The sequence below is a fragment of the Styela clava genome, chromosome 3 (assembly GCF_964204865.1).
Source record: "Styela clava chromosome 3, kaStyClav1.hap1.2, whole genome shotgun sequence".
Lineage (NCBI taxonomy): Eukaryota > Metazoa > Chordata > Ascidiacea > Stolidobranchia > Styelidae > Styela > Styela clava.
The window spans coordinates 23,376,135-23,390,130 of NC_135252.1; the positions used below are offsets into that span (position 1 = coordinate 23,376,135).

At 35.1% G+C, this 13,996-nt stretch overlaps 1 protein-coding gene across 1 annotated transcript in view; it reads left to right on the forward strand.

Moving 5' to 3' along the window:
• The first annotated feature begins 438 nt into the window (after positions 1-438).
• The window catches only part of LOC120342290 (type-1 angiotensin II receptor B-like), a 32,176-nt gene continuing 18,618 nt past the window's right edge, over positions 439-13,996 (forward strand). The window contains exons 1-2 of the mRNA XM_039411060.2: positions 439-755; positions 13,676-13,785. Coding sequence (XP_039266994.2) covers positions 483-755; positions 13,676-13,785 — 383 coding nt within the window. The 5' untranslated portion in view covers positions 439-482. The remainder of the gene's footprint in view (positions 756-13,675; positions 13,786-13,996) is intronic.

Here is a 13,996-nt window from a genome sequence, read left to right on the forward strand (position 1 = left end):
CGTAGTGAAAGACTCTTGTATGGTACTTGAGGCACTAGGAGGCTTGTTTGCTTCTGTGTTTACGAAGTCCGGTACTCTCGCTGGACTCCAGATCAATGGATTAGTTGTTTTCGCGTGATTTCAAGAAAAAAACTAATTAATTTAATACTTGAGATCGAAGTCTTTAATATGTCTTTTTCTACAAGAACTTAAGGTCTAGGAACGCCACCTTGGAAGAAAAGTTTTTTTTAACAATTACAGTTATACGAAGTCACTATTTCCTGAACGTACTGAATTGAACTGCTTCAAGATTTTTGTTAATTTGTATTTGCTATAACGTAATACAACCATAGTTTCAGTAACTCTTGACATGCCAATGTTCGCCCAACATTTACTCAAATATGAGTTTTAATGAACTCCTTATATCAACTTGTTCTATTTTATATAATAAATAGCAATAAAGGTAAATTAAATACTATCTATTCAAAATACAAGGAAGAATCATGGAAGGCCCCGTTGATCCTACGGCATCAGAAAATTATGTTTCAACTTATCAATCGAGTAGTACTTCCGCCGTGTTTGGTCCAAATTCAACCGAACCGAGTGTCACTACCGACATGTTTGGTCCAAATTCAACAAACTGGGTTACGAATGGAGATCCTTCTGCGCCAGCACAAAGAGAGTTTAGTGCAACTGTCCTTCCAATTATTTATTCTATTGTTTTTGTCGTTGGACTCATCGGAAATGGACTCGTTATTTACATAATGCACTTAAAGGTGAGTGTATATAGTCTAAGCATTTTATACAACACTGTTTACCTGGCATCAGTGGTGAAATTCAAATTTTTTGTCAGCCGGTTCCATCAGGCAAATGTCATATTTTCAGCCGGTTCTGTTACAAAACGTCATAATATTTTTTCAGTTATGTTAACCGGTTCGCTGATCTCATAAAACTCCGTGAGTCTGTTCTACAGAACCGGTGCGAACCGGCTGAATCTCACTACTGCCTGGCAGGGGCAAACTATGACTAGCGGGTCAAATCTGGCCTGTTGGGTAATTCAATCTGGCCCCCATGATGCTTCCACAACCAAACTAAAACCAAGTTTTGATGTTCCAGCTACAAAATAGCTCGAAAAATTTGTTGAGATTGCGATTAAATTTAGTTTTGGCGTGAGGCTTATTGTTTCCCACTTTTGCTTTTGTACATTGTAATTATTGTTCACAAAATGTAACTTTTTACGTTACACTTACATGGCCATGGCCAGCAAGTCTGTGTGAGCAAAATTTTGGAAGCCTGGTTCAAAGACCTTGCCCTTGCTCAAAGACCCCTACTGCATACGCTTTTCATTCCAGACAAAGCTCTGCGCAAGTACCTATATAGTTTGGAATTACCGGGATTATTTTTTGCTCGGCATTGCCCACGCTATTTATTATACCTTGAGTGAGGCGGGGGGATTGCAATATTAAATTTCTATTTGGCTTTTGACTATCTTTCATGTGGTTGGGTTTCCGAGTATCGTTTCGAAATCGTGCTCAAAAAATTATCTTGCACTGTACCACAAAATTTTCCCTAATGTTCCAGCTCACTTGTTGGCAAGATATTTGAACCAGGAGCCAAGAATGTTGCCCATCCTGACTGGCAGGCCATGTAAGTGTGTCGTAAAAAGTTACATTTTGTGAACAATATTTACAGTGTTACAAAAGCAGCAGTGAAAAACAATAAACCTCGTGCCAAAACTAAATTTAATTGCAATCTCAACAAACTCCTTGAGATTTGAACAGAAAAATAGCTCAAGGAGTTTGTTAAGATTGCGATTAAATTTAGTTTTAGCACGAGGCTTAATGTTTTCCACTTTTGCTTTTGTAACACCGCTTTCCTAACTGAAATAACCAAACTGAAACCTAATTTAGAGATTTGAACGAATTTGGTTTCAGTTTGGTTGTGGCAGCATCAAGCGGTCGGATTGAATTTGGCCCGAGAGACGTAGTTTGCCCGTGACAGTTCTAGCTAGACTTGAAATATTACATTATTAATCTCGCAATGTACTTTTTAGCAATATAGGACGCAGTACCACATTGGGTTTTAATTCTGGAGCTTATTTGTGTATTAGAGTGCGTTGAGAAGAGATAAGTGCCTAATTTGAAAGCAATTCTGGTACAATTACATCTGAGCCACAGTAAGCGGCTTATGTTTCCAAAAATCTAAATCAGAGAGGTTAAATAGAGAAACATTTCTGGTGGTATGGTTTTATTTGGGATTTGAACAGATAGAAATTTAAAAATATTTGTGTTTCAAAAATATGAATTAGAGCAAGGGTTCTCAAACGTTTGGTGTTATGGAGCCCGTGGAGAGGTTGGCTATTATATACGGAGCCTCGCAAAAATCTGAAAAGAATAAAAATAAAAAACAAAATGCATTGCTACCTAACGAGTAAGGTTCCCGGGTAAATTAAAATTACTTGGAACTTATAGATAATGTCATATATATGAACAACCGTCGTGTTGTCACATTTAGACTCTACATTTGTCAAACCTCATTAATGCCGTTGTTGCTTATTTGGACAGTTATTACCCAAGTTAGTATTTTAATAAGTAAACGAATACATCGTGGATCCCCTCGGTTTCTTTCATACGGAGCACTTTGCGAACCTATGCGTATCTCTTTTAGAATATATCCAATATTCCCTGTTCATCAATATTATTTCACAATGTACTCGAAGATTTTCCATAATGCGATAGTTGGATTAGAAAGATTATGTTTTTAATCTCGCTGTATACGCCTTAGGATTTAAAGACGATGCCACAAGTAGTCTTAGCTTTGACAGATTACTTGTGTATTTGTGAGGATTACCGAGCATAATTACATTTATTATTCTAGTTCTGTCCATGCAGATTTAAAAATATAAAATTTTATTACCATCTGTGACATTATTTGTGTATCAGAATGTATTACCGAGATATAAATTCATAATTTAAGAATAAATCCGGTGAAATTTCATCTGAGCTACTGAGCCGTTCTACACTTTAAAATGAGAAGTGACAAAGAAGTGATAAAGAAGTGACCTATTATGGTTGTGTTCTGTTTCTCCCGTTGCAGATTTAATGAGATAACAATTTATTACTATCTGTGTCATTGCTTATATATTAGAACGAATGCATATTTTTAAAATAAAGCCGGTAAAATTCCATCTGAGTGAGCTACTGAGCCGTTTAAGCCTCTGAAAGGCGTTGTCAGAGATATTATGTTTGTGTTCTGGTTTCCCCAATGCATTTTCAAGAAGATTTATTTTTATCTGCTATTTTTTGTGTATTAGAACGGATTAGTGAGCTACAAATGCATAATTCAAAAACAAATCCGGTAAGATTACATCTAAGCCATTGTATGATATGTTTCAGTCTGCCCAGGAATAAAAGAGAAAAATATTCCTTATCATCTGTGGAATTAAAATATAAATCTAGTCAGGCGGCTAACAGCAAAATCTTGCGTTTGGAAAATTACGAAAATTCATTTTAAGGTTACCGAACTCGCGTTCGCGCTTCTTTTTTCTCAAATATCAAATGTTTATTAGCGGCTTATTACGGTTGACATACTACGGAGATTACATTTTCAATCAAATTAGAGGCGCAAATTATAACTTCTTATTTGTTATATAGACTTAGAATGTGTAATATATTTATTTTTTAAACTATAAGAGGGTTATCATGGCTGGCATAATATGATATATTAGATTTTCACTCAAATTAGGAACGCTTGTTTTTAGGCAGATATTAAATTTATAAGGAGCTCATTACGGTTGACATTTATGAAAAGAACAAAAATTTTTGATTAAATTTAGAGCGTACATTACGAATTCGCGGTAACGCTTCTTATTGGAAAAATGCATATATTATATCTATAAGGAGCTCATTACGGTTGACATGTTATAGAAATAACATTTTCACTCAAAATAAGTGAATCCATTTACAACTTCGCGGTCGCACTTTTGAATCGAATTCGCAGTAGCGCTTTCCCCCCTATACTCATATTAAGAATAATATTTTCGATCAAATTTAGAACTTGCACTTCGAATTCGCTGTAACGCTTCTTTTTGTACATTGGCATATTATGCACATAATTAACTTATCCCAACTGGCATTTTATTACTGCGCTTCTTCTGCTAATTCTTATATTGAAAATGATTATAAAATTCTTATTACGCTTGACATATTATGGGAATTCATTTTCACTCAAAACAAATGGTTAATTTACTTACTTTTTCACGTTTCGCTTCTTATTGAGCAGATACATATAAGAATTTTATTACTGTTGACTTACTATGGAAATAGAATTTTTGAATAAATTTCAAGCATAATTTAGGAATTCGCGGTAAGGCTTCTTTTTTGTTATATGAATCTAGAATGCGTAAAAAACTTATCGGCGTTCCAGAAGTATGTGTACCAATATGGTGGTAACTAATTTTTTTGCTACTTTATGTCAAGTTGTGTAAAGGGACTGAAACCTATGGGAAGAGGGTATATTCACTTGGCTAATACAGACAGTTCCCGAACTCGTAATAGAACTAAAATAAGAAAAATCGGAATAAAATTTTGGTTTATTCATAAATTAATATAATAAATATGTGAAGTTTATTATTCTGACGTAATTTATAACTGAATTTACAGGGTGTCCATAAAGTCCCCTCACAATACAAGTATTTTTACTTCATATATTACATCTATGGTATTGATAAATTGTCTTTGCAAATTAAAAAAAAAATTATGTACTTCATGTACACCTTTTATATATTGTTATCTTTTCGAAGGACTATTAGAAGCTTTTACTACGCTGGGGTATTAAACTAAATTAATTTTCATTCACAATAGGAGCGTACATTTAAACTTCACGATCGCGCTTTTTATTTGGGCAGATGAATATGAAAATCATATTACGCTCTACATAATATGGAAATAATATTTTCAATCAAAATAAATGAGTACATTATACTTTGCGGGTGCACTTCATGTTGGTTATATAATTATAGACCGCATATCAAAAGCACATGACATCTGTTATATTTTGACAATTAGATTTTCTATGAAACAGCGTGTATTTCGAATTCGCGTTCGCACCTAATTTTTGTTAGACGGACATAGAAAGCGTATAATTAGCTTATACCACCTGTCATAATGCGTTCGCGCTTTTTCTTTATATCCTTACACACAGCGACTATAAAGAGATTAATACAGCTGGCGTAATATGGAAATGCATTTTCATTCAAATTAGGAATGTACATTTCGGCCTCGCGTTTGCGCATCTTCTTCGATATATCCGTATAGAATGAATGTAGTGAGCTTATACGCTTGACATATTATAAAATTAGATTTTCATTCACATTAGGAGCGTACAATTAAATTGCGCGATCGCGCTTGTTATTGGGCTGATACATATAAGAATCTTATAACGCTTGACATACAATGAAAATGACATTTTCAATCAAAATCAATGAGTACATTTTAAACTTCGCGATCGCACCTATTATTAGTTATATGATTATTGACTGCATATTAGAGGCATATGAAATCTGATATATTTCGAAAATTATGAAATTATAATATTATGAAAACAGCGTACATTTCGAATTTGCGTTAGCACTTGTTCTATGGACCCTGAAAGCGTATAATTAGCTTATCTCACCTGTCATAATGCGTTCGCGCCTTTTCCTGTATATATTTATACACAAGAGGGTTAATACAGCTGGCGTAATATGGAAATGCACTTTCATTCTGATTAAGAGTGTACATTTTAAAATCGCGGTTGCGCTTCTTTCTCGATATATCCGTATAGAATGAATATAACGAGCTTATTACGCTTGACATATTATAAAATCAGATTTTCATTCATATTAGAAGCATTTCGACTTTGTGGTTATTTTTTCAGTTTTAGGGGATACAATTAAACTTCTTTTTCGCTCAAATCAAAAGCGTACGTTCAACCTAACGGCTATGTTTTCTGTATATCTTTATACAAGGTGTCCAGAAAAATTTCGAACGATTTTATAGTAATTACAATTGTAAGTTTAAATAAATTTTATTGTTTGATAAAGGAGAATTACAAGCACAATAAAAAGTATTAATAAACAAAGAAAAGAAAATTTTAATTGGTACTGCTATGAAATCCGACGAAATTTCTTTTTACATCTTGTCTATATAATGATAATAAGCGGATTATTACTGCTGTCATATTGTAATAAATAGATTAAAGGGCTTCTATCGTTTGGTATATTTTTAATGGATTATCACTCAAAATGAATTATTACATTAGGACCTGTTTATTTAGTCACAAGGCCACCGCGAATTCAAGTTTAAATAGGATACAGATCTGGAATGGTACTCACTTGAGTATTGAAGTGGATTTATATGATTTCTTTCCGTATTAAAATGGCGTCCACTATCAGGGGAAATAGCTGTGTGTGGTATCGCTTTCAAAATGTATATCTTATAATCCTAATACAACGTTATACCGTTCCGTTATCGTTACCGTTATTTTCAAACCTGTCGAGTTAAAGTTATGTTCACCACTCAACGTTATACCGTTCCGTTGCCGTTATTTTACAACTTTCGAGAGGGCGTGTGTTTTTATGCTGTTTTTCTTATGCGTGCGTCTTGGTCGACAGAAACGTCCTAACTCACTTACTTCAATTTTCTTCAGCGAGAGAGAAATGTGATAACAAAACTCATAAATTAGGACCACGCTGTGTTGTAATGGACAAAAAGTTACTGTAACGTTACCGGTATTTACAAACTTGTCTAGTTGAATTCATCGTTCTACAACTACTGTGGTATACCGTTGCGTTATCGTTATTTTCGAACTTGTCAAGTTAGGTTCATCGCTCTTCAACTACAACGTTATACCGTTCCGTTACCGTTATTTTTGAACTTGCCGAGTTGAAAGGGCATGTGTTTTATGTTGATTTTCTTATGCGTGTGAGCAAACGCGTGCCCTTCTGTTTCATAATTCGTCCCCCAAAGATAACTGGCATGTACGTTTTAACATTTTAAACCTTATAATAGTTGTTTTTGCTTTTCTGATAACGTTAATCACGCTTTTATCGCATCATGTATCGCCTTTATGCTGATTATGGAATCGACAAAAACGTCCTCGCTTACTTCAATTTTCTTTAGCGAGAGAGAAATGTGATAATAAAATTCATAAATAATGACCACACTGTGTTATTATGGACAAAATGTTACCGTACTGTTACCGTTATTTACGAACTTGTCAAGTTGAGTATATCGTTCCGTTACCTATTTTCGAACTTACCCCCCCCCCCCCCCCCTCCTCCCACAAGAAAAAAAAAATGGCGTTTATTTTTTAAAGGGTTTGTTCATGGTTTCATTCATTTATACTGATTATGAAGTCGAAATAAACGCCCTCGCTTACTTCAATTTTCAGTACTCCCGTAGTATGTGAACCGAAACGGCGGACACCGGAACGTAGTATGTGTACCAGGTTACGGTTAGGCCATAATTTTTTTCCAATTTTCCTTATTCTAGTTCTATTACGGGTTCAGGGACAAGTCAAATGACTCTCTTATTATTTGTACCTGAAATTATGGCCCAACCTTAACCTGGTACACATACTACGTTCCGGTGTCCGCCATCTTGGGTAACATACTACGGCATAGGTTCTCAAAGTGCTCCGTACGGAGCCCCAGGGCTCCGCGAGAGAAACCCAGGGGCTCCGCGAGGTATTCGATTACTCTTCAAAATACTGACTCAAAATGTTGTAACTGTTCAAAGAAGCAATAACAGCTTTGATAAAATCTGACAACAATATGACCTCGAAATATGGCAAAGAGGCGGAATTAAAAAATGACATTATTTATAAGCAGGAGCGCAGCCAGGATTCTTAGGAGGGAGGTGGTTCAAAATTGGGATTGGAAATTTCCGCGCAACATTCTTCGCGATTAAAAAAAGGGATAACGAGATTTCTGTTGCGTAAAATATTCAATCCATGGCCGATGCGAGCATTTAACGTGTCTCTTCGTTATAATGTAATTGTGCTCATCGTTACTCACGTTTGATTCGAGATTACTATTAGGATTACTAAAATGAAAGAATACTATTCTAAAATAACATAAAATATGTGATAAACTGCCAACTAGAAATAAATTGGAGTCGTATTTTTGCGATTTTGGGATTTGTCAAACTTGATTTGTTCTTTCGCACACTCACAATGTCTGGGCAAAATACGAACAATTGAATATTATTTTATTGCATTAGGCTCCGTCGGTAGTTTCAGAATGAAAAAAGATACATAGCGGATCGCGCGCACAATTGATTGCGTGTGGGTCCGTCGGTAGTTTCAGAATGGGAAAAGAGGTACATCGCGCGCGCAATTAACTGTGTTTCGATTTCGCAGTTACTACGACGAAAACCTAACATAACACCAAATTTTGTGATTTACAATGTCTATAAAAGCGTTTTCAATCTGAGGTGAGTCTGCTGAAACCAAACGAGTGGTCTTCCATTTTAAGTTTCTGTTTTAAATTTTAGAATGCCGTTTTTCAATCAAGGAATTTGAGTTGCGGATTTACCTCTTTATTAATTATTATTTTTAGCATTTCGTCGCCGATGACTATAATATGGTAACATGTTTTTCACATTGAACTCATAATTCCCCACGAGAACAAAAAAGCAATTAACGTCGTCATTGTGTAACATTACGTGTATATGCCGGGGGAAATTTTTGAATTAGGGAGAATAAACACCGGTGTATAGATGATTGTTTTTAACACGCCATGCTGACAAAAAATATCGGCGATTGTAACAAAATGAAATTGCGCACGTTATTAGCGGCCTTTTAAGTCGTCCAAAAATGTCAAAAGAGAAAAGATTCGACCCCTAATTTATTAATATGTTCGTCAAGTGTCAAATTTACAGCTTTAGTATAAAATTTAGATTTATTTATGGCTTGTGTTAACCCTATCAAAAAAGGTTCAGCATTTAAAATAAGTTAAGTACTTTTAACTTGCTCAGGAATATTAATCTGAAAAGAACAATTTTAACATTTATTTTGGGGCTCCGCGAATAATATTCAACCTTTCAAAGGCTCCGCAACACCAAAAGTTTGAGAACCCCTGTACTACGGGACTACCGAATTTTCTTCAGCGAGATAGACCTGTGATAATTATGACCACACCGTGTTATTATGAACAAATCCGTTTAATCCTCTCGAGTATTAGGATTATACTAACCACCCATATATCATAAACAATTGAGTCGATAATCGATTTGAGATCTATTTTGACTGACTGTACATGATTGACAATTTGAGTTACGAGTCCAATTGACTTCATTTTAATTCGTGATCCAATTTGTAGCGTGAAATTACACTTTAGTGGAGTTATGCATCGTGCTTGGCCGTGTCTGTTATTCTATGTATTCGATAATATCTTTTTGATTGCATTCCGATCTGTCATTTCAGATTAATTATATCTGTCACTGAATTTGAGTAATATTTGTATTTTTTCCAAAATAGGCTAAATCAGCAAAAATTTCGCAAAAGGATTTAGTAATGCAAAAGTATAGAGCACTGGTTTCCAATCGAGAAATATCAATCCGTTATCGAAAAATCTGCCATCGTTTAGAATTTGTCATAAAATGATCAAATGTGTTGAAATTCACGTTGAGAGATAAGTATGACTGGATATATCGGTCTATCGCTCACGTTAAGATCGCTCATGTGCACAAAACATTGATTGAATGTAAACGTGCCCTTGGTGTAATTTAATATTCATGAAGGCGAAATTTCGGCGCTCCACCAATATGGAGGTAACTAATTTTGTTCGCCTACTTTACATCAAGTTGGGTAAAGTGACTGAAACTTATGAGTAGGAGGTATATTCACTTGGTTAACACAGGCAGCCCCCGGAACTCGTAACAGAAATTAAATGAGGAAAATCGGAATAAAATTATGGTATACCCCTAACATGGTACACACACAACGGGAGCACTGAAATTTCTTCCCAATGCATTGTGATCTGAATTAAAAAACGCAGATGTGATTGATAACTTACTTGACATATTCAAGTGCATGCAATTAAGCAAACAACTGGCTAACTAATCCCATACTCCAAATGAAGTCGTAACCGCCCTCTTTCGACATATCATTAAGCCGTTGTAATCGACTTTACCTCACCGGGATATGTACATATCGTTAGATATCCTTGTATATAGTAAATTTGTAATGTAGTATGCTCGCAGTAGCAAAAATTGTATAGCCCGTGTCAAACTTTAAACGTTTCAGCGCTCCCCAAGTATGTGCATGAAGATGGCGCATAACCTGAACCCTGAGCTGGTACAACTACTATGTTCAGGTTGTGCGCCATCTTGGTGCACATACTTCTGGAGGTTCAAGGTTTCGGTCATATCAAACTCCGATTACTTAAAATGATAATTTTCAAATAGGATTCGATAGAATTTGCATATTTTCCCCTGGGAGAGGAGAGCTGATTAGACGACTTAATCATATTCTTGTTCGAAGCGAGAGGCGTGAATAAGCATCACATAGAAAATATTCTCGAGAACCTCTGGCATAGATAGTCATTTCTTCTGACCTTTGACACGTCATGGTCCCGTGGAGAATTGTATTGGTCAATTATGGGAATCGATTTGCCAATAACAGCGTTAGATACCCTAATGTATTGGCGTTGCGGATTTACGACAGTAAAGACGATAATTGTGAGACTAATGGGAGTGTAATATTTTGTTTAATATTGATGGGTGCGATTGCCTAGTGCAACATTCCTCGCCCTAACCCCAACGCGAGCTGGATAATTACTAATTATTGACTTCAAATACGTGGCGGTGATGTTTTTCTCAAATCTCAAATTTTTGCGTTAGTACAAAAGATCCGTGATTTCAACCTGCAATTCTAAACGTTTATCAGTCAAACGTTCAGTCGGCGATAATCCCGTAGTGTGTGTACCATGTTATGGTTAGGCCATAATTTTATTCCGATTTCCCTATGCGGACCTATGGATTGTTTTAATATTATGTTGTTGTTGTTGTTCTTCTTTTTGTTCTTTGTCACAGAAAAAAACCCGCTTTTCTCTTTGATTACTGAACCAATTGCTTCAAAATTTTCAGTGCTTAAAGATTAAATTTTTGCTACAAGGTTATTACTTTTATTTATTTCGAATATACCGGTGAGCTGCATGTGATTCGTTTTTATGTGTGCCTTGACGTCATCCGATTTGCCACTATGTGGCGTTACGTGTCCATATATTTAAGCATAGCTCTCTTATTTTAGTTCTATAACGAGTTCGGGAACTGTCTGTGTTAGTCAAGTGTATATCCCTTTTTCAATAGACTTCTGTTTCTTTACACAACTTGATGTAAAGTAGGCGAACAAAATTAGTTACCTCCATATTGGTACACACACTTCTGGAGTGCCCAAGTCAATGTAGCCTCGCCCTCAGTGCAATTTGATATTGATAAAAACGAAATTTTTTCCAATGCATTGTGATCTGTATCACAAAACGTATATGTGTCGTGAGCTTCATAACTCATTTGACAATTTTGTCCTACGATGCTGTCATGCTTATAATTCCAACGCTACAACTTTGCGCCCAAGATGAAACGAATGAAACCTGTTGCTGTTGATTTATTCAAAAGAAAAATATTTGTATCCATTATCCGTCAATATCACTGAAAGCTTGTATAATAGAAATCCATTAACGCTAATTATTCGCTAATGCGTATGTCTATGTAGCTTATACATTATGTATAAAGTCTCCATAAAGTCTCTTTACAATTTCAATTTTGTTATGAAGTCAGTTGTCAATATATCTTAACAAGGTTTGTTGTATTTTAACCAGTAATAGTTCAAGTACTTTTACTTCATTTAATGCATCTGTGAGGGCCAAAACAATATATGGTATCGATATATTGCCTTTGCAATTTCCAAAAATGGTAAGACTTTATGGACACCTTATACATTTCCCTTTATCAAAGTAATCAAAGTAATGCAAGAATATTGAACCCGTACCAGGCGAATGGCTGGCGACGACATCGTGGAAAAGCCTCAAAATGACGATAATGAGCTATCACAGTTATTCTCAGCCTTTTTCGATACATTTTCCTCATTGCATATTCTGAAACTTTTCATTCGCCTTCATCGCGGATAAAAACTCGTTAATGGGTCATGGGTCAAGTCAGCTGGCTAGACTTTCGTGCTGTTTTAATATTTTATAACTTGTGCATACATTTTTTTTTATTAGAAAATCTATTGAAATCAAAATATCAGCGCTGTAAAGCAAATACAAAAAAATTCCATATCGGGATGTCTCCGGGTTGTAAGGAGGATTCGAATCTATTTCGCTTATATGTATCATGTATATATTGAGGTGCATGTCGCACTTCCGTGTCTTAGGCCAGTAAGGCCTTGAACAGGGAAACCCGTCTCTGTTTTACCGTTTAATTATTTTGCAGATACTGTTACATTTCTGAGGCAAATAACATACATACAAACATATACTCCCGTTTTGGCCGTGTTATGTATCGGCGTGCATATCGCACTCGTACCAAGTCACATGGCTATATGAACGAAAATTATCGGAAGAAGCCTTAAACGTTTGGTTAACCTTTGTTCGTTACAATAAAAATCCGGATGACAATGACTGGACATAACTACATCAAGAAATGAATAATTTTTATGAGTCGCCTTTCGTCTTGAATGAGACTGTAGTCTAAATGTTTGGCAGACTATGTTGCGCCCTGGTCTTCCAAGTCTCAAGAGATCTTATTGTTAGCTTATAAGCTTGCATAAAAAATAAAATTGTTGTCATTGGTTACCTATCGCTGTTCATAGATTTAAATATATAATTTATATATAATTCATATTAAAAAATGAATTTTGCAAAATCTCGCGATCCAAGGATATACTAAAATACTAAGGGTTATGTAATGCTTATGCCTAATATTGTCACAAAAACAACTGACTAATATGAAACGGCCATTTTTACATAACCCGCACCAAGCAATATAAATTATGTACCACTCACCCACGCCAAAATCAATAAAATTCAAAATGGAAAAACAGAGTTAACTAGATAGTCACGCAATCTTCTAATAAACCATGAATATAAACAAGCTGACATGTGGATACTCAACTGATTATAACACTCGCCATACGTCCAGTCTTCTGGAGAAGTAATATATTTAAACTCTAAATTCTGAAATCTGTTTTTGGCACGTTCCAGTTTCAATTAACAAAATAAATTTCTCAAATATCGATTGATACCGGATATATTTGAAGAGGGATGAAATAATGAAATAATCTAGACAAATAAAATATGACAGGAAAAAAAAAGTGCCACGGACTTCACTTTCATGGGCTAATGAATTTTTATAAAACCTAAAACGTGAATTTGAACTTGAAAAAATTTTTTTTTTCTCAAATGCCATTCAAGTTCTTTCATATTTTTTGTGTTTTCCGATCGGAAAGAAAAAATTGATACTAAAATCAGAAATCAGAAAGAAAACCCAGAGAATCCGGAAGAATGTGATAAATAGACTTCCGACTTGGGTTGGACTTGGATGACCCCTGACCCGAGTTGACTTGCGATTCGAATTTTTGGATCTTCTATTGACTGCTCGATACAACTCAGTTATTTAGTAATCAATAAAACTAAAAACTCAATTTTACATTTCAGGTTCGAAGCAGAAATATAACCGATATCTACGTTTTGAATCTCGCTATAGCGGATTTCATATTCGTTGCTATGCTACCGTTCTGGTCTACTGACATCGCTTTACATAGAAGGTATTTCAAATTTTATTTTCAATTTTTCCAAGGAAATTAATTGGCTTGGACGAATTGACTAATGTCTTGACTTGTGTAGGACATCAAAATTGACTGTTGTTGTTTTGAATCAGTTTAATTGAACCAGTGGTTCTCAATATTTTTGTTATGGCCTAGTTCCGTGGCACAACAATTCTGTGACCTATTACTTTCTAATGCAAGGAAAAAAACT